Source organism: Typopeltis vanoorti, chromosome 18 (assembly GCF_054136105.1).
Source record: "Typopeltis vanoorti isolate ZY-2024b chromosome 18, IOZ_Tvanoo_1.0, whole genome shotgun sequence".
NCBI classification, from domain to species: Eukaryota; Metazoa; Arthropoda; class Arachnida; order Uropygi; family Thelyphonidae; genus Typopeltis; species Typopeltis vanoorti.
Genome location: NC_143566.1, coordinates 7450374 through 7472487, shown reverse-complemented (window position 1 = coordinate 7472487; position 22114 = coordinate 7450374). Strand labels below are relative to the sequence as shown.

Sequence of the window (22114 nt, the reverse complement as noted above, 5' to 3'; positions counted from 1 at the left end):
GGGTCTGAATTCTTTATATTTTTCTATGATCTATCTAAGGCAAAGAATCTGATCTCTAGTGCCCCTACCTTTCCTGAAACCTGCTTGTTCCTCGGGCATCTCTGCCCTCAACTTTGGCCTCAATCCTATTTAGCATGATCTTTAATAAAATTTTGCTTGCATGAGATATCAGACTAATAGTTCTATAATTCTTGCATGCCTTCATATCACCTTTCTTATGTAGTGGTATGAAAACTGACTTCTTCCAGTCTCTAGGCCATGATCCTGTCTCCCATATCCTTGTAATCAATCTATGAAACACTCATATACCTCCATCCCCTGTGGCCTTAATCAACTCTGCTGGGATTTCATCTGCACCTGGGGCCTTATTGCTGTTAAGCTGCTTAACTGTTCTTTCAACTTCATGCCTATGTGGAGGAGGTTCCAAATCAATATTTTCTTGGTCGGAGGACTCCACATTTTCTTTATCCACTCTGCTGTACAGTTCCTCACAGCATTCTTTCCATCTGTTTTTGATTTCCAACAAATTAGTAATGATCCATTCCTGTCTTTGATGACATTCAATTTTGGCTTAAACTTGTGCTTTAAGTCACGAACTAAATAAAACACCCTTTTATAATTATGTCTTCTCATCTGTAACTCTATTTCTTCACATTTATTAGTATAGAACTTTCCCTTGTCTTGCTTGATGGCTCTTCTGTCTTCTCTATGTAATCTCTTGTATTCTTCAGTCCTTGTGTCTCTTTGTTTTTCCAACCACCTTCTTTTGATTAGTTCCCATGTTGAATCCATGGGTCTCTTGGTTTTCTTATTGGGCCAAGATACTTCTTCGCTGTATCCTGTATTATCATCTTGACTCCTTCCCAAAGCATTTCTGGTGAGTTTTCCTCATTGGTCTCCAAAAAGTCATCCAACCTAGTTGATGTTTTTTCTGTGAATCCGCTAGGAATTACTCTAACATCCAATTTAGTGGGATGTGCCTGACCCGGAAGTTTTCAGAGTCTTAGTCTTACTTTGGCTCTTACTAGCTGATGGTCTGTACCACAATCTGCTCCAGGACAAGTATGCACATCAGAGATGCTTGTCTTCCACCACTGGAGAACCAGGATGTAATCAATCTGGTGCCTTGACCTATCAATGTTAGATGTCCAAGTATAGGTCTGTCGTGGATGTTTCTGGAAGCAGGTATTGATAATAACTAATCTGTTAGCATGGGCAAATTCCAACAGTCTTTCACCACGGGTGTTACGTTCACCCAGACCAAATATGCCACACTCTGGCCTGACTCTCACTCTTTCCCACTTTTGCATTTAAGTCCCTTAAGATATACAGTTTGTTTCTCCTTGGTAGGTAGTCCAAAACAATTTGTAAGTTTTCATAGAATTCTTCACTCTCTTCTTCAGGCCTATCAGTGTGGGGTATATAAACTACCACAATTGATACATTGGTAGGCTGAGCCTTAAGTCTAATAGAGAGTATTCTATCATTAATGGGATTATAACCAAGAAGGCTTCTTGCCTGAGCTGTCTTCAGTATCACAGCTACCTCATGATGTTTTGAGTCACCACCTGAGTAAATAACTAGCTTACCATCCTGTCTTTTGAAGTGGCCTTCTCCATTCCATCTGGTCTCTGTAATTCCCAAGATGTCAATTTTATACCTATCCATCTCTTTACAGGCAATCTCAAGAGTACCCATCTGTAAACCCCGGACATTTCATGTGCATATGTAAAATTCCTTTCTAAGATTAATCTTATACATTCTGTGTTGCTTATTCACAGTATCACTGACTTTTGATGGAGACTATAATATACTTCTCGAACAGGACCCTGTGCCTAAGTCCTCAACGTGGCTCTGATTATTCTGCGCTACAGCCAATGCAGCATGAGATGCGTTATAAGGCACAACCATATTATCATTTTGGAGTGAAGTCACTGCAAGAAGAAAGTAGTAGGGTTGCAGAGGCCCTTTCCACATAAGATGAAATAGCGAAATAGGAAAGGTTCACCCCTAGCCCTTGAATACTCTAATAGCATTGGAGGAGGGGGGGGGAAGAAAAGAAAGAAGGAAAGAATAAAGGGGAGGGACACAGATAATATAACATTTGTATACTACATGAAGTAATGCATGGTCCAGCAACAGGTACCTCGGGTTTGCCATGCCCATACTCACTAAAGTGAGCCCTTGAGGATAATTGTACATAGGATATTAATAATGAAAACTTAATCATCTAATGGTGTTGTAATATCCTGTAGTCTATGAGTAAGCAAGGCTTCAAAAATAATAACCAGAAATATCTTCAATGTTTTAGTTTTGAATAAAAGGGACAAAGAAAAGTTGAAATATGCTTAGCTCCTTTGGTGATTATTTTGGTACACAAGATTAGATTATCAGGGAAATGTGAAATTGAGAAAAACTCCTGTTTCCTAAAAAACCAACAGTTTGGAGTAGCTAGGGATTTGAAATAGGAATTGAAGTCTGGACAAAAGCACATATTGACAGCCACATTGCTAAACACAGAGTGAAGAAAATGGATGTGACTGATGGATGACATCATGTGGTGTTTCTTTGATTAGCAACAGGAAATGATAAAAGATCTGGCAAGTTGCAAAAGGTAGAGTAGCATAGAGAAAGAGAGAGAGAGATAAATTTGAAGTTATGAAATAATATAGATCCAGAATTTTTATGAATTTAAGGAAATAAAGTAGAGGTTTCATTAAAAAACACATGAAAATACAATCTGTTAATGGCAGTTGATGCTGATATTTTCAAGATACTTGTTGGAAGAATCTGTTCAGTTGAGGTAAAGGAACCATTTGATAGTTCCTACCATTATGTGATTAGAACAGAAGAACTTAATAAAATATAATGTCAATTATCTGTGGTAATTGGTAGATGCTAGAGCCCAGCTAATTGAAAAACACAGTTAATCCAAATTATGTTTTATTGGGTTATATATATAAATTGAACCTATAAAAACATTAGATAAACATTCTTGTAGTATGTAAATATAAAAACTGAATGTTTGTAAACATATTTAGATAGAAAATCCATGATTTTTGTTTGTTTTCTTGGTAGCGTTATTTTTTATTTTATTTTTCTTATATGTCAATAAATTTGTAAAACAATGTAATCAACATTGTTTTGACTTTCCATGAATTTAATAATGTTTCTGCATCAGATAAGGCTTCATTACAACTTACTTTGTAAGCTGGTTGTAGTTTCTCATCAAACTTCTAATCAAGAGAAACACTTGATCCTGCTGTCAATGTCTGTATACTTTGGATTAAGTCATCGTCAGTCATTTTTTTGTATCCAGCTTCACTTTTGTCTATATTTAACCACTTTTTAATATTTTCCTTATCTAAATCCTCGCACCCGTCAATATTTTGAAGTGATTTTAAAATATCAGGTCTATTTGAGTTTTTCACTTCTAAATTATTTTCTGTGATCGCAAAGTTATCGGATAATTTTTTTTTAATGATTTTTCAATTGTTTCAATTTTAACTTCTGTACAGGCTGCAGAGAGAATTATAAAAAAAATGAAATTTGTGTGTACTACAGAGGACCATGGTTAATCCAACCCAATGGATAATTGATATTCTTCATTTTGAATAGAAGCAGTGTTCTTGTGTGATTATTCTATTTTGAGAATAATCTTTTATTCTCAAAATAGAATAATCACACAAGAACAGGACTATTTTGTTTCTTATTTAAATTTACCTGCCTAATGTTGAAAGTGGAATGGATGGTTACTAATTAACTTCCACTATCTCCTAACACTGTTCTGTACCTTCTTCCTATTTCTGCTTCACTTATTCTTGCTTTATCTCTTCGTTTCTGATGATGGGGTTTATATTTTCTTTTTCATTTCAACTTGATGTTTGCAATCACTAAACTATGATCCGAGTCTATATCCGCTCCTTGAAAAGTTCGACACTCTGTACTGATGTCATCCATCTTCTTTTAATCATAATCATATCAGTCATGTTTTTGGTTTCCGATCATTTGATCTCCGAGTCCATTTTCTACACACCTTTTGCTGGAATCTTTTGTTACAGATCATCATCTCATGGTCCACGACAAATTCTAACATTTTCTCACCTCATTCGTTTCTTTCTCCAAAACTATGGTGCTTTCCCAACCATCGTTTTCTATTCCAACTTTGGCATTCCAGTCTCCTTCAATAATTAGTACATCTTTCTTTGGTATTGTTTCTATTATCTCTGTCAGATCTTTGTCAAATAAATCAATATCCTCATCTGTGCTGTCAGATGTGGTTGCATATATCTGGATATTTGATATATTAAATGGTTTTTGCTTGAAATCTTGATACCATGATTCAATCATTGACTGGTTTGTAGCCTCTCTAGCTTTTTTGTTAAGAAGGAAATGAACTCCTACTTTATGCTTGGTGTCATGCCCTGACCATATTGCTTTGCATCCAGTTATCTCTCCTGATGATGTCCATCGCATCTCTGCCAGTCCTAGTATATTGCACTGATATCTTTTAATTTTCTTGCAAAGTAATTCTAGTTTTCCTGACATTCACACAATGGTGTGAAACATAGTGTAATCATAGTGTCCGTACATTCCATGTCTCTATTGATAATAATTCTTTCAATTTCAGTTTCCATTTCCTTTTGGTATCCCACTTTTTGATCCAAACCTAATCACTCGATTGGTATCGTGGACTTTGTTCATCTACATGACTTCTGAGCTGGCATGTTTTAATTGTTGATCACGTAGGCTTCAGATAATAATAGAGTTTTTTCTTTACACTCAGAGCATTGATATTCATATGATCAACTACATCTGACTACATGAGTTGCTGTTAAGTTTGCTACTGTCTTGTTTAGGTTATAAATTGATCTATGTTGTTCTGGTTTTTACGTGTTTGGAGTTTCTTTCTTTACTTTCCTTTTTTTTTTTTTTTTTTTTTTTTTTTTTTTTTTTTTTTTTTTTTTTTGAATTCTGCTATCTGGGTCTTCTATTCTCTTCCTAGATGCTGTGTGAGTTGTATGTGGGTCTCCCTTCCACTTGGAACTGTTGAGATTAGGATGATGATTAGCATCTCACAGGCTTCTTTTATTTTTTTTATTTTTATTTATTTATTTATTTTTCATAGCAAGGTTTGGTATAGTGTAAGTGCTGGGTGCCAGTCAGTTTTGTGGCACATATGAAGTGCATGATCAGAAAGGCACAATTTTCATTATTTAAGGAATTTTATGTGACATTTGCATTCATCTTTTGTTATAGGGATTGTGTGCTCTATTATGTAGGGTAAATTACAGGTGCACTGGATATTGTGTACCTTTGGGTGTGCAAGGAAAGGTGAACTTTAGAGGACTTGAGACTTATTAATTTTGTGGGTGGTTTGAATGTCATCTTAATATTGTAATTTTTAGTGTTCTATTTTCTCAGATATTCCTGTAATGTAGGGAATGGCTATGGCCCTTTTCTTAATCTTTTTCATCTTTTTTCATTCTTGTGAAGGGGTCTGTTAATTTTTTCCTTGTTGTAGTCATTCTTTATAAATATTTTGCTTTTATTTAAAACTCATTTTTCAGTTTCCATTTACTCATAAGAGATTGTTAGATTTCTTGTTTTGAGTATACTAATGACCCCCTAGTCTTTATAAAAGTCTTTGTGTATGTATTGTCCATTGTATGAAGATACCAGCAGACTCTGAAGAAAATACAGCCTGAGGAAAGGTGTGATAAGTGTATTCAGAAAAGGAACAATGCTATTGTTTTCAAACTCGGTGGTGAATTGGGTACATTTGTGTTATTTGCTTCGGTTGCTTAGGAAGGTATTTAAAGTCTGGTGGATGTGTGACCAAATGGCAAATAAGTTGACATATCTGAGCCAAACTCTGGGTATTAGAATCACTGAATCTAGAGATTGTTGCTCACAATTATCCATATAAATGTTAGCTTGTGGGGAAGCATGAGTCCATGGCTGTACCTTCTTTAGATGGAAATTATTTTGCCACATGAAATAACTAGAATAATGTAGGCAAGCAAAGAAAGCCATGATTATCAGGTGGAAATTTGTTCTATAGGACTCTGCCAGTGATTATCAGAGAATTTGTAAAAAGGATAGTTATGTCCTGCTTAAAACTAAATGATAATTTCCTATTTCAAATCCTCTGCATATTGCTGTTTCCTGTACCACTGTGAAGATACCAGCAGTAACATATTAAGACTGATTTGTGTGTGTGTGTGTGTGTGTGTGTGTGTGTGTGTGTGTGTGTGTGTGTGTGTGTGTGTGTGTGTGTGTGTGCAGGGGGGACGGACAGTAGGGGAAATGTAGTATTCTATCTGTTTTATAAGGCTTGTAGTCATTGGCTAAAAATGTGTGCCAAAGGTAGTTAGGTTCTGTGGCAAACATTGTGTCATTAGAAGAAATGGCTCTGTGAGTCAGTGTTAAGGATACCATATTGTTGTACCAAGGTGTGTATATGTTCGAGTGTGTTTTGATTTTTTATAAATAGAAGAGAATAGTGAACCATTCCAAAGGTGTGTGACTAGGGTGTGAAGAAAGGGGAGGTGATAGTTATTTGTTGTTTTGTTATGAGAAGCATGTTTCTTATCATTTAAATTGAATCTGATGTGTCTGATCTACAGGGACTAAATTGCAAACACATCATTTATTATTATTATTATTATTATTATTATTATTATTACGGGCAACTCCAGGGAGTCATTAGACTCATCGAGGGAGGCCCCAAATCATTTTCATCACAACTATTCGACATTCATACAGTATCTATAATACCTCGCCTTAAACTCATTCACTGTCACAGCATCCACCACAGACTCAGGGAGCGCATTCCACTCATTCACTACTCTAAAAGTAAAGAACCCAGCTCTAACACCTTTACTAACCACACTTTTGCCCAGTTTCCATGGATGTCCCCTAGTCCTCCCACAACCAGCCCTGTTCTCAAAAATATCTTCTGAATTAATTTTATAGAAACCCTTCAGTAATTTGAATGTCTCAATCATATCTCCCCTCCTCCGCCTATCAACCAATTTTTGCAACCCACAAATCCTCAACCTGTTCTCATACGGTTCATTCCACAGACCTGCTATCATCTTGGTCACTCGCCTCTGGATCCTCTCCACCTCCTCCCCATCAAGAAGAAACCTAGGTGACCAAATCTGAGCACAGTAGTTGAGATGAGGTCTTATCAAGGCTCGATACAGAGGAACAATAACCTACTTGTCTCTGCTTGTCAACGTATTCTTCAGCAACCAAGTGATTTGATGAGCTGATTTGGCCACTTTTGCAATGTGTCCCCTAAATTTCAATTCCTTATCCACCAACACTCCTAAATCTCGTGCCTCATCAATTTCCTGGAGCACGGTTCCACCAATGCAGTAAACTGCCTCCCATCTTTTCACCCCAAAATGCATAACCTTACATTTTGCCACATTAAATTGACATCCATTCTCCCTAGCCCAGACCTCCAATCTATCCAAATCATCCTGCAAAATTTTGACGTCATCTGCATTCACTATTGCTCTACCCAACTTCGCATCATCCGCAAACAAATGAACTGTTCCTCTCAGATCCTTTCCTATATCATTTATGAACAAATTAAACAGCAGTGGTCCAAGAACAGATCCTTGTGGTACACCACTAGTCACAGGCCGTCTTGTGGACTCTACTCCTGAGTAAACCACTCTCTGATATCTCTCCGTCAACCACCCTCCTATCCATCTCACCAACCCTATGTCCATTCCCATATGCTGCAATTTACTGATTAGAATTCCATGTGGTATCCTGTCAAAGGCCTTAGCAAGGTCCAGCAGAATCACTGTAAACCCATTACCCTTATCCAGTTCAGCCGTCACTGTGTTATAATACGTGAGCAAGTTACTGAGGCATGACCTACCCTTCACAAAACCATGCTGTCCCCGACAGTATCCCATTTTCTTCTATCCAATCTTGTATTTTCCTCTTGACTATTTTCTCTAAGACCTTGATAATGATTCCTGTTATGCTGATTGGGCGGTAATTTTCAACAGCAGCCTTGGAACCACCTTTGTGCAGTGGAAGTATTTTCCCCTCTTTCCACCCCCTTGGGACTGACCCAGTCCTGAGGCTCAAATTAAACATAATGGTCAAGGGCACTAACAATTCTTTGGCTGCTTCACGTACGACACGAGCTGGTATACCATCCAATCCCACAGATGTATTGACATTGAGGTTCTGTAATAGACTAGTTACCTCTACCTCATTCATCACAATTCCAGTATAAGCTGTTTGTTCCTCCATTTCCGCAAAGCCACCACCTGGATGATATACTCTTGCAAAGTGCTCGCTCAGTAATTCCACAACATCGACTGATTCTGTTACCTCCCTACCCTCAGCATTTTTTAAGATCATTCTACCATGAGCATTTTTCCTTTTACTTGCAACATATTGAAAAAACTGTTTGGGATTCTCTTTAGCCTGCATGGCCAATTTCCTTTCGTAATCTGCTTTTGCTTTTCTTACCACCCTTGTTACCATCCTGGCCTGAGCTTTATACTGTTCATGCACCTGATGGTCACCCTTCTCCTTAAATTCCCTCCACAATTGTTTCTTTTTTTGCAGCTCAAGCTTAATAGTGTTATTCATCCATTTAACCCCTACCTGATTTATTATTCGGACTCTTGGTATACAGTCAACCATTGCCTCCTGCAAACAGTTCTTGACCACCTCCCATGCACCATCAACATCCAGCCCTTGCAGTTTTACATGCCATGGTATTGAGCCAAGCACACACCTAAGCTTGTCATACTTACCAGCCCGGTAATTCCACATATACCCTGTCTTAATTGTAAATTCGACTCCTTTAGCCACCTCCCAAGTCATGACCTTATGGTCACTCTCACCAATTGGTGGCAACAAGGTCATGTTCGTTACAGCCACATTCTCAGTTGCAATTACTAGGTCCAGCACTCTCTGCCCCCTGGTATTTTCCAATACATGTTGCCGTAGATAGTTGTCCCTTAATAACTGCATAAAATCCAATTCCTTCCTCCCATGTGCCCTCTCCTCTTTCCAGTCAATATTACCATAATTGAAATCACCCATAATAATTACCCTCCTTCCATTCATTTCTTCTATTTGCTTATGCATACTGTTCCCACCATCCACTCCATCACCCGGTCTATAGCAGCACCCAATTGTATATTTTGTTCTGCTAGATTGTATCTCACACCAAACAGCCTCAAATGTGCTTTTTTCCCCATCCTGCAGTTCAACTTCTATACGCCTTGGCTGAAGCTCATCAGCTATCATCAATAACACTCCTTCCCCCTTTTTATTCACCCTGTCACTCCTGAACACGCTATACCCATCGCATTCAATCCCATTAGCTTTATCATCTTCTGTCAGCCATGTTTCACTAATACCGACAACCTGTGGCCTGGAAGTGCCAACCATGGCCAAAAACTCTTCCTTCTTGTTCCTAATACTCCTGGCATTAGTGTACATGAATCGCAGAAGCCCATTTGTCCCATCCCTACTTTGATTCCTTATACTAATTATCCCATTCTGATTTGTTGTCCGTCGTACTCGCCCGGGCATAATATACTCATTCATACACTTAACTGCCCCCCCTAAAGTCTGCATATCTACTCCCCCCCCCTATATAGTGTTTTGTTTTCAAAATGTTCAGGAGAGAAGGTTGAGGAACCAACTATAACTCCATTTATTTGATTATAAAATTTTCTTTTCCTCATAAAGTAACTTGCATGTACTCTAAATTTGAATACTGTTCTGTGGGAAAATGAGACTTTATTGAGTTAAGGGTCTCTGTTATAGGTACATAGTGAACAGAGAAATGATATTAAAAACTCATGATGTCTGGATTTTTAAGGCTGCACTTTTTTTTTTATATAAATCTGAAGTGGGCAAGTTTTTTTTTATAAAGATTGGGAGTTAGCTGTGAGGAGAGTAAGTGACTATCTGTAATATTACTATATATATAGGGTGTAAAGAGAGAGTATGAGATTTGGGCCAAGTGGTAATGCTTTTCCAGTAATTGGAAACCATTTTTTTTGGACCATAGTGGGATCTTGATTCATAATTTGGTAGTTAGGATTGTTGTTTAGAGCTTTTTTTTTGTATTATAGTTGATTCATAATGATATTAGCATTTACCCTAATCACTTTTAATTATAATGATTTTATGGGACTCCAAAAAATTTTATCTATAAAAATTATATTTCATAATATAAATTATTATTAACATTTGACCTCCATGGAGCCAGAGACTCATCGTGGGAGGCACACATTATTATACACAGTGCTCATCCAACCACATTGAACAAGGGTTACTACAATTTATAGACTGCATTATATCGAAACCACGTTGTATAAGTACTGCATTATATGAGGGCTAACTGTAATTTGTTAAGCCCTGCTCTTAACAGTAGCTGATAAGCCAGAACCTTAAACTTATTTGATTGTTTGTGCAACACATCTTGCAGTTAGGTATTATTGAGTATTAGGATTTATTATTTAGATTTTTCATAGACTAGTTAGAGGAGATGGGAAAGATAGCAAAGAAACTAGAATCTGTCGCTATAATTTGAGTAGGAATGTTGTCAGCAAATATGGCACAGATTTGCACTCTCTTTTTCATGTATGCACGCACACACACACACACACACACACACACACACACACACACACACACACACACACACACACACACACACACACACACACTCATAAGCATTCAAGTTAATGAATTAATTTCTGCCTGTGTTATATACAGAATTTCCATTATTATGTTCAGATAATTCAGAACATTGATACCTCTAAATAGTAGTAACATAAATAAATAAATCTGCTAGTGCCTTTTATTCCCTGTCTGGTGAGACTGTTTTTAGCCCTCTCTGACCTTTGGAGACTGAGTGCACAGTTCAGTCTCCACTGGTAACAAATCAGATAGCTGTTCCAAGACTATCACTAATTATGAACGGCATCCAGCAAAGAGAGGAAGACAAGTGATGCCATCTCGTGGTCTCTAACACTGTATATTATTTATCTGCAATTGTGTGGGTTCTACCATCAATTTTCTAGTTTCTGGGAGAAAAAAAAACTACTTGCCTGTGCCTAAGAACATCTCACTGAGGAACAGGTTGAAGAATAGGTTAGAAAGAGTTTCTCTGTTCTCATTTCAACTTGCTTTGAACTGAGAATGGCTTTCTTTCTTCGGGCAGCCTAGCACTATGGGCGCAAATGTCGCTTCCTTAGTGCTACACAGGCCTAATTGTAGCAAGAGCAATAATAATTTCATTTTTCCTTATTACTCATCTTTTGCTTAAAATACTGTTTATTTTTATTTTGCTATTCACTTTCATTTTATTGTTTTTATTTTAGGAGAAGGATGTCCTTTTCTATTTTGACGTAGATGAGCTAAAAGTGATATATTTATCTGCTCAGAACATCAAGCAAAGTATAAAACTTAACCTGATTAATAGTTTTCTTCCACAAACAATCAGCTTTAGTATTTCAACTTGTGGTAAGCTGAATTTAAATTTAGCACATTAAACTGCTATCTGTTTCCTTATTAATTACTTTGGTTTTTCAAATATTGGATATTCCATTCTTGAATATAATGTATACTTTCAAATTATGCTATTATTATTATTTTTTTAAATGTTGACCCACTCATGACTCTTAGGGCATATCAGTGCTGTGGGCAGGATATTGAGTATTATAAGGTATTGAATTAATTAGGATTTACAGTTATATAGAGATGTTTTTTATGCGCAAGAGAAGGTGGGGAAGGGAGGATGGGAAGAGAACTAGGATCTATTACTGAATTTGATAATTTGCACGTGAACATGATTTGCATTCATAATGTCTAGACCAGGCGTGGCTAACTTCTTTCTATACTAGGGCCAATATATGATGACTTGTAGCGTCACGGGCTGCACACTTTAGACGGAACTTAAATAAAAATAAACTCTGCATTTTTTCAAGGCAATAGTTATATGGATTGAATTACTATATTTGTTAAATCATTTTACTACTGGGAGAACAATATAAATTATTTGAAACAAACAGTCTCTGAATTTGATCACTAACCAGAGCAGAGCAAGTGCTTTCAATGATGCATTACCCTGGAGCGCATAGAAATCTACCATTCTTACTATTACAACTCGCACAGAGAAGCAGTAGATTTTATAAATTGAGTAATCTTTTTAAAGCAATTTTTATTCTGTGTTGAGAATATAAATTGTTTCCACCATCAGAAATAATGAATATAACTAGTATATCAAATTTGCGGTCAAAATTAATAGTTAAATTGAAAATACATGTAATTTAATATAGTTTTTATCCTGCCACGGGCTGCACAAAATCACGTTATGGGCCGCATGTGGCCCACGGGCCTGCTGTTGGCCACCTATGGTCTAGACCGGGGGTTGGCACCCTTTTTGGATTGAAGAGCCATTTTTAAAATTATATCTGTTAAAAAAATTTAGGGAGCCGCACCCAGTGATGAGCAACCATTGGGCTGTGGGTTGCATGCGGCCCTCTCAGGTTTTTTGTGTGGTCCACGGTGTTCGTTTTGTATGGCAGGTTAATATATTTTAATTAAAAATCTATTTTATGCATGTTGATTTTTACATGTGGATTTATTTGTGCAGATTAAAAAATTAAAATATAGCTAAATAATGGAAAATAAATTAATACTTTCTTATAAAATAGAGAAAATATTCTCTATGTGGATCGAACCAAATATTTGATTTACTATTTAATTGCTCATCACTGCTTTAAATTTTTTTAAAGCAGTGATGAGCAATTTTAGAAACTACATTGAAAAATATTATAATTAAATTATTTATTCAGTTTTTTTTTTTTTTACAGTAACACATTATCATACTTGTAAAACACAGGGGTGGCATGTCACTTGAAATGATATGATATTTTTAAATATTAAATAATAAAACAAAATTTGCTCCTCCTTACAAAAACATGTGTATAAAATCCAATAACATACCTATTTCTTTAATTTTTTTAAAAAAATTTAAAACATCTTCTTAGTGCGACTTTTGCTGTTGAACATCTTGGGATAGTTTCTCAATATGCCATAATTTTAATTTTCAAAAACTCACATTGTTTAGTAGGTTTCTCAACTTACTTTTAATAAAATTCATATTAGAAAATATTTGCTCACAGAAATATGTCAATCCGACAATCGATAGAAGTCCAAATGCGTATGTTTGAAATCACCGAATGTAAGTGTCTGGTAAACAATTCCACGTGTCAAATACAATCTGATCTTGCTTTTTAAGATCTTCTATTTCAGACCATTTTTTTGTATTGCAAAGGTCGATTTTTGTCTTTCCAACTCTTCCAGGTCAGCTTTAAGATTTCTAAATTTTGAATTCCACAAATCCTGGGTTTTCAGGTCCTCTAACTGAAGTTGAAATGCAGCCTCATCAATTCCAGCAGAAGGTGAAAAATTTAATTCGGCAGGATTAATTTCAAGCGGTTGCAATAAAAATGGCATAGTTGCCTTGTTCTTTCTAAATTCCTCAAATCTCCCATAAAATGCAGATTGCATATTTACCACAATTTCTTTGAAAAAGGTTAAATTTAACGTAGGAAAATGTAATAATGTGCCTTTCTCTAAGTCTGTCGCAAACAAATATAATTTTTGTTCAAATGAAATCACTTCTTCTAAAAGCAAAACTGCTGTATTTCCCTTTCCCTGTAGTTTCTTATTTTGTGCGTTTAAATGGGAAGTCATATCCACCATAAAGTAGAATTTTTGTAAAATGTAAATAGAATGTAAAGAAGGATTATCGCATATGATTTCAAAGAGCTCAAACATGAAAGTATTAATTTTTTCAGCATTGCATGTACTATTTTCAATTGTAAAATATCCCTGACTTAATGTAAAATGTCCTTAATTTATTGCAAGTGCTAAATTTAGGGTTTTTAGTTTCTAATTTAATAAATAACATTAATTTTGCATTATTCAAAAATAGTGTTTAATAACAAAAAGAGCCGCAATTATTCATTCAAAGAGCATGCATGCAGCTCCGGAACTGCAGGTTGCCGACCTCTGGTCTAGACTTTAAAGAACTAGTTAATGATTATAATATACTGTGCATACATTTTTATTGTAATATAATAAAATATATAATACAGTAAAACAATACAAATTTGTATTAGAATGTCAAACTAATATTAAAATCAAAATGAAATCAATATTAGTATTAAATGCAGCTACAATAAATGTTGCTAGATTTTATAAACATTATTAAAGATATTTCTAACTGAAAAGTTTTAATAATAGATTTGACATACAAGCAGTTCCTGGGTTACGAACACAATACGTCCCTGGGAACGTCTTTAAGTCGGATTTGTATGAAACTCAGATCCCTGATGATGAACTGCGCATATGCGGTAATAATAACAATACTATAATGGCTCATATGCAGCAATAAGAATATATATAAAGGGCTTGTGTAGCTCAGTAGAAGTGGCATTTGCACTCTACAGCACTTGACCACACAAAGGAAGACTTATAAGTTCGAGTCTAGTCGCTGACTGGACTCGAACATTTTTCTAAGCCTTTTTTAGACCGGTTCCTGAGTTAGTCGATCTCTGGCATGGGCAGCGGGTTTTTTCTCTGGGAAACTTGGATTTTTCTTCCCATAAACTCAAGAAAATTCGACCATCGAACCCACACTATTTTCAGACATTAAAAAATATTGTGTTAGGGACCATGAAATGGCGCCACTTGCTAGCCGCCTTCTTCACTGCATACTGATTAATTAGTGATAGCCTTGGGCCAGCTATCGCTGATTGGCTACCAGTGGAGATTGAACTGCCCACTCAGTTTTCACAAAGCTAGGGATAAAATGGCCTCGTCTATTCCCTATATGGCAGTGGTGTTCAACCTTTTTTTTACTATGTGAGCTACTTTTCTATATTAAGTTATTCAGCGATATACTCTCTTATATAGATCACATTCCCCCAACCCGATATCTGATTACACACAACTATGCAGTTAAATGCGCTCACTCACTTCGGGAGACCCACTCTCCCAGCCCTAAACTCTTTATTTGTGTACTCAAAAATTTATTTATCACTATTAATTATTTTAATACAACAAATAAAACAAATATGTTGGAATAAGATATTTATTTCTCTATTTTGGAAAACCAAAGTTAGAAAAAACAACAGATTGATTACAGGAAATGCCGTTTGATTAAAAAAAAAGTTAATGTGAAATTTGGCATTGTTTGGACCTCGCAATATTTTCATAGTCAGGTTGATATGAAGAAGTGGCAATTGCAGACAATCATCCAAATGATCATTTGTAATTTGGTTTCTTAATTTATTTTTTATGACGTTCATATTTGAAAAAGCGGATTCTGACCAGTATGTCGATATGAAACACGACAGAATTTTTCGCGCAGTATCAGTTAATATTGGAAATTTTTCATGTGTATACTTCTAAATGACTTCATTGTTTATTGATTTTAAATGTAAACTATTCTGAATATTTATTATCTCATGTTCTACTTCAGCTTGGTTTATATCAAACAGCCCACTAATTTTATTTGAAATTTCTGTGATGTTCAGGTTTTCTTGAAATGGATTATTGATAAAAGATACAATCATTTCAGTTATATTAAAATCTTTAAATCTTGAATTTATTTCTTCCACAACTAATTCTATTTCACAATAAATTCTTTTAACTCGCAGCTAAGCTTTTCTTGATTTTGTTCAAAAAATTTTAATAAATATGGGAGATGTCTAAATTCGTGGTCATTTATATTTTTCTTTAATAAAAGTAAGTATTGTTGGAAACTTTTTATTGAACTTAACATGTCAATTAAATTTTTATCTCTACCTTGTAACTCTAAATTTAAATTGGTTAATTTTGTACAGAAATCTACTAAAAATGATAATTGTAACAACCATCTTTTATCACTCAATTGTGGATAAATGTCTCCTTTTTCATCAAGAAAATTTTTTCTATCGTTAATTAATACAAGAAATTTTTCTAAAAATTTACTTCTGCTGAGCCAGCGAACATTATTATACAACGTTGTTTATTATTTTAACGGTATAATAGAACACAGAAACTAAGTAAATAATTAATTTATTAACTAGATGCTGATATTTCGCTGGTATTATAACCAGCATCTTCAGAGCACAAAAACACTGTTTGTCACAATACGCGAGACTAAAACAACATGGTGTACTTCAACAAAAATGTAGCAGCAACACAAAGACTAGAGTCCTGATTTTGGCGCCCTCTATCGAAAAAAAAAAAAAAAAAAAAAAAAAACACACGCTATCATATATTACTAGAGTCCTAGAAAAGTGCTAGTTTTTTCTTAATATGACTGTCTCCCAGATCTTCGGCAAGTTAATACAGCCATATTTGTTGAGATTTGGAGTGTGTTTTAGGGCTTCTGTCGCCTCTAAGAACAATCTCTCTGATTTATATGGGTTTCTGTGTAGTACTTTTGTGTTTTTCCAGTTGATCCTGTGTGCAGGGGTATCCAGAGCATGGTCTGCTAGGCCCGACTTCCCATAATGATATTTCCGGATGTATCGTTTATGTTCGCTGATGCGGATATTCACAGTTCTTCCTGTTTGACCGTAGTAGGCTTGATTGCATGAGCAGGGTACTTGGTAGACTCCTGGATGTGATAAAGGAGGAATGCTGTCCTTGGGTGAGCGGATGAGGGTAGCTAATTTGCTACATGGTCTGAAAGTAGTGCGTAGTTTATGTTTATTGAGAATTCTTGAGATCTTTTCGGATGTGCCTTTAATGTAAGGGATGGTGACTGTTTTGTTGTAGTTCTCTGTGGTGGATGGTGGGAGGGGTTTCTTAGGAGTGTTTAGTATTTTGTTTATTTTTTGTGGATTGTAGCCGTTGGCCAAGAAGGTGTGGCGTAAGTGAGTCAGTTCAGCAGTAAGAGCCTTGTCATTTGAACAGATTGCTCTCGCTCTATGGGTTAGCGTTTTTAATATGCCATATTGTTGAGAAGGATGATGGTGTGATTGTTTGTGTAAGTATCTGCCTGTATGTGTGGGTTTTCTGAAAACTGAAAATGATAAGGAACCATCTGGGAGACGTGTGATGAGTGTATCCAGGAAGGGCAGACAGTTGTTGGCTTCCAGTTCCATAGTAAAGTGGATTTTTGTATGTTGGCTATTTAAATGTGCTAAGAATGTTTTCAATGTCTCAGGGCCATGTGGCCAAATAGCAAGCACATCATCAACATAGCGTAGCCAAAGTGTTGGTTTTAGAGTGGCTGTATTGATTGCTTGTTTTTCCAGGTGTTCTATGTAAAAGTTGGCTAGGGGGGGAGAAAGGGGGGAGCCCATGGCTGTCCCATCAATTTGTTTGTATATTTTCCCTTTCCATGTGAAATATCCTGCATGTATTGTGAATTTGAATAGTTCAAATATATCAGGGGGGAAGTGTGACTTCAGTAGATTGAGGGTTTCTATTAGTGGTACATTTGTGAATAGTGAAGTGATGTCAAAGCTTACTATTAAGTCTGAGCTTTTTAGGGTGAGGTGTTGTAAGATGCTTTTTAGGTGTGCTGAATTTTTGATAAAGGAGGGAGAATTGTTAGTGAGAGTGGCTAGTAGCTTCGCTAAATGTCTAGCTAGTTTGTATGTGGGACTATTTATACTGTCCACAATTGGGTGTAGGGGTGTGCCAGGTTTGTGAATTTTTGGTGATCCATAGATCCTAGGTGTTTTAACATGGAAGGGTTTGAGTTTGTTAACTGTGTCTTTGGGCCAGGAAGTGACTTTTTTTAATAATTTTCGTGCCTTATTCTTTTGTGTGTTGGTGGGATTGCGATCTATAATTTTGTATGTTGACTGATCTTGTAATAGTGTGTGCATTTTGTTTTCATATTCCGTTGTGTCCATCACCACAGTTGCATTTCCTTTGTCTGCTTTTGTTATGGTAATCTGGATGTTGTTGTGTAGCTCTTTTATAGCAACAAATTCCTTATGTGGGATATTATTTTTTGGAGGCTTGGACTTGATTAGGATGTTGGCCACATCTAAACGTATGTTGTTAGCTATTGTTGGAGGCAGGTCGTAAATTCCTCGTTCGATGGACGCCATTATTTCGGCTTTTGGAACTTGCTTGGGAGTTATGGCAAAGTTGTGCCCTCGACTTAAAGCAGTCGTGGCTTCTTTGCTTAATGTGAGTGACGATAGATTCACGACGAGGAGGTCTTGTTGTAATTGCGGTCGTTGTATGGTGTTCCGTTGTTGTAGATTTTCGAAATTCTTTTGGTGCCGGTTTTTGACTCTGTCGAATTCTTTTTTTGCCGTTGCGTCGGTGATGTTCTCTAAGATCTGCCAAAGTTCCGTATTTAGAATATTATGCAGTGATTCTCGTAATGCGCTGATGGTTGTATTTGCTTGTGCTAATTCCCGGCGAGTGGTGTTAATTTGTTCGTGTAAAAGCGCTACACTCGCTCGTTTATAGATGCGTTGGGCTTTGGCCGAGTGGAACTTGTTTTTGATTTTAAAACAGTTTGGTATTAATTTGGTGTCTCGGCACCTCTTTAAGAAGGCTAACCTGTTTAGTTGCCGCGCCAATTTCAACTTCCACTTACCATATCGTCGTGTCTTGCGTACGATATCGTCTCCGTGAAGAATCCTTAAACGTGTGGACAGACTTATGTGTTCGTCGAACATGTTGTTTATTATTTTAACGGTATAATAGAACACAGAAACTAAGTAAATAATTAATTTATTAACTAGATGCTGATATTTCGCTGGTATTATAACCAGCATCTTCAGAGCACAAAAACACTGTTTGTCACAATACGCGAGACTAAAACAACATGGTGTACTTCAACAAAAATGTAGCAGCAACACAAAGACTAGAGTCCTGATTTTGGCGCCCTCTATTGAAAAAAAAAAAAAAAAAACACGCTATCATATATTACTAGAGTCCTAGAAAAGTGCTAGTTTTTTCTTAATATGACTGTCTCCCAGATCTTCGGCAAGTTAATACAGCCATATTTGTTGAGATTTGGAGTGTGTTTGGACTATGTTCGCTGATGCGGATATTCACAGTTCTTCCTGTTTGACCGTAGTAGGCTTGATTGCATGATGGGGGTGGGGGGGGGGGGGGGTGGGGGGGGGGGGGGGTGGGGGGGGGGGGGGGTGGGGGGGGGGGGGGGTGGGGGGGGGGGGGGGTGGGGGGGGGGGGGGGTGGGGGGGGGGGGGGGTGGGGGGGGGGGGGGGTGGGGGGGGGGGGGGGTGGGGGGGGGGGGGGGTGGGGGGGGGGGGGGGTGGGGGGGGGGGGGGGTGGGGGGGGGGGGGGGTGGGGGGGGGGGGGGGTGGGGGGGGGGGGGGGTGGGGGGGGGGGGGGGTGGGGGGGGGGGGGGGTGGGGGGGGGGGGGGGTGGGGGGGGGGGGGGGTGGGGGGGGGGGGGGGTGGGGGGGGGGGGGGGTGGGGGGGGGGGGGGGTGGGGGGGGGGGGGGGTGGGGGGGGGGGGGGGTGGGGGGGGGGGGGGGTGGGGGGGGGGGGGGGTGGGGGGGGGGGGGGGTGGGGGGGGGGGGGGGTGGGGGGGGGGGGGGGTGGGGGGGGGGGGGGGTGGGGGGGGGGGGGAACTGAATTAAAATTAGAAGAATTTCTAAATTACTACACAGAACTGTGGACAGACAAATATTTTAAAAAAGACAATTCGCAAACAGTTAACGAAAATGAAAAGGAAATAACTGAAGAAGAATTAGAAATCAGCCTGAAAAAAACAAGAAACAGAAAATCACCTGGAGAAGATAAGCTAGGTTCAGAACTATATAAATACGCAGGAACAAGATTCAAAAAAAGACTTATTATTTTTAAATAAAATTTACTCAACTGGTATCCCCCCAATAGAATGGAAAAAAGCAATTGTGATTCCTATCTTTAAGAAAGGTAACAGAGATGACCCTAAAAACTATAGAGGTATCAGTATACTAAATTCCTGTTACAAAATATATAGCAGAATCTTAAATAACAAACTAATGAAATATTCCGAAAACTTTATTCTAGAGGTACAGAATGGATTTAGAAAAGGACGATCATGTATAGACCCAGCCTTTTGCCTAAAATTAATAGTAGAGAAAAGAAGAGAATATAATTTGGAAACACATATTGCATTTATTGACTTTGAAAAAGCATTTGACAAAGTTAAAAGAAACATATTATTTAACATATTAAAAGAAAGACAAATACCAAACAATATCCTAAAAGCTATCACAAGTATATATGAAAATAATCAAATACAAATAAGATTAAATCACTAGCTATCATTTTCAAGACAGATAAACCAAGGGGTCCGACAGGGATGTCCCCTCTCAGCAACTCTTTTTGATATCTACTTAAATGAAATAATAATAAAATGGAGTAAAAATTTACACCAAGGAATTAAACTTTCACCTACAGTTAACTTAAACACTCTCCTCTTTGCAGACGACCAAATAATAATTACAAATTCTGAATATAACTTACAGAAAGCTATTTTAAATCTAAATGAGATATCCAAAGATTATGGTATGATAATATCAACAGAAAAATCAAAAACTATGGCCTTTAAAAGGACAAGATCCAGCAAGAACTAAAATAGTAATAGATAACAAGATCTTAGAACAGGTGAATTCATTTAACTACCTATGATGTATGATCACATATGAAAAATATATAAACGTAAAAATTGCAAAATATTTAAAAATAACAGGTGTAATTAACTCTATATTTAAACCAAACCTAATTCAAAAACAAACCAGGCTAAAAGTATACAATACATTAGCCTTACCGGTCTTAATGTATGGAAGCGAAATCTGGACAATAAAACAAGAAGACAAACAAAGATTAACAACAGCAGAAATGAAGTTTATGAGAAAAACTGCAAAGTATACCCTATTTGATCACAAAAGAAATTATGAAAGAATTAAACCAAGAACCAGTAATAGAAAAAATTAAAAAATATAAATATAAATGGATGGAACACGTTCAAAGAATGAAAACAGAAAGATTACCAAAATAAGCCTTAAAGTACAAGCCATTAGGAAAAAGAAAACCAGGACGTCCTCTTAAATGATTCAACAATGACTTCTAAGGCCGGAACAGGCCATGCTAGGCCTAAATCCTTGATATGTATGATGATGATGGTGGAGGAAGGATTGGTAGCAAGTGAGCAGGAGAATTATGAGGAATTAAATAAACTTGGTGTTCCTTTTCAAATATTTTTTTTTAGTTTTGTAGTCAGAGATCCTGTTCTGATATTGAGAAAATCTCTCTTTGTATTCAAGTTTGGAAAGTATGTAAAAGCAGATAACTCTTTATAAAGGTTACTCATAGAGAACTTTGCTGATACTGACTTCTGTAAAGAGATGCAGTTCTGATCTGGAGAAAATCTTTCTTGATATTCGGGTTTTGAGTGGAAAGAATGTGAAAGCAGATGACTCTTAATAAGGGTCACTCATAGAGTTTTACTGAAACTGTAGTAGGTATTATAAAATAATAAATTTAGTTTAATCCTTTATCCAAGTGTGAGCAAACAAAGTTTGCACCTGAAAGTATCTTCAGGACTGGGGGTAAGGGGGTACAACACTGGGAAACTCGTTGCAAAGGTGGAGCAAGCTCACAACACTCCTATCTCAGTATCTCCCATAATATATTATTATGGGAGATAATGTAGTATTATATTGTAGTAGGTATTATTTGACACCTGCTTGCAGATGACTTTCTGTAAGCGTCTCTCATACAGTTTTGCTGAAACTGAAGTAGATGTTATTTCTGACACCTGCTTCAGTTTTAATGGTGTTAATAAAGCATGACAACTTGACAGTATATCGAATTAAAGAAATGCTCAAAGAATTCAGTGACATCTTTGGCACACGTTTTTTTTGGTATGGGTCTCACAATAGGACGGTTGCAAAGAAGTGCAAATGAGGGTGAAATTGTTCCACTTCACAAAGTGGGGGAGGGGTATGAATGATGCTGCAAATTATAGGTCAGTCTGTGTGTCTAGAGTTGTGGTTAATGTGTTGGAGAGTTTGGTAAGAACTAGGGATTCAGGATTATGATGATAATAGCATGAA

The 22114-nt window shown here is 37.0% G+C and overlaps 1 protein-coding gene across 1 annotated transcript in view; it reads left to right on the top strand.

The window, feature by feature from the left end:
• Positions 1-22114, top strand: part of LOC150096475 (ciliogenesis and planar polarity effector 1-like) — a 614243-nt gene that overhangs the window by 17856 nt on the left and 574273 nt on the right. The window contains exon 3 of the mRNA XM_090408080.1: positions 11388-11529. Coding sequence (XP_090264206.1) covers positions 11388-11529 — 142 coding nt within the window. The remainder of the gene's footprint in view (positions 1-11387; positions 11530-22114) is intronic.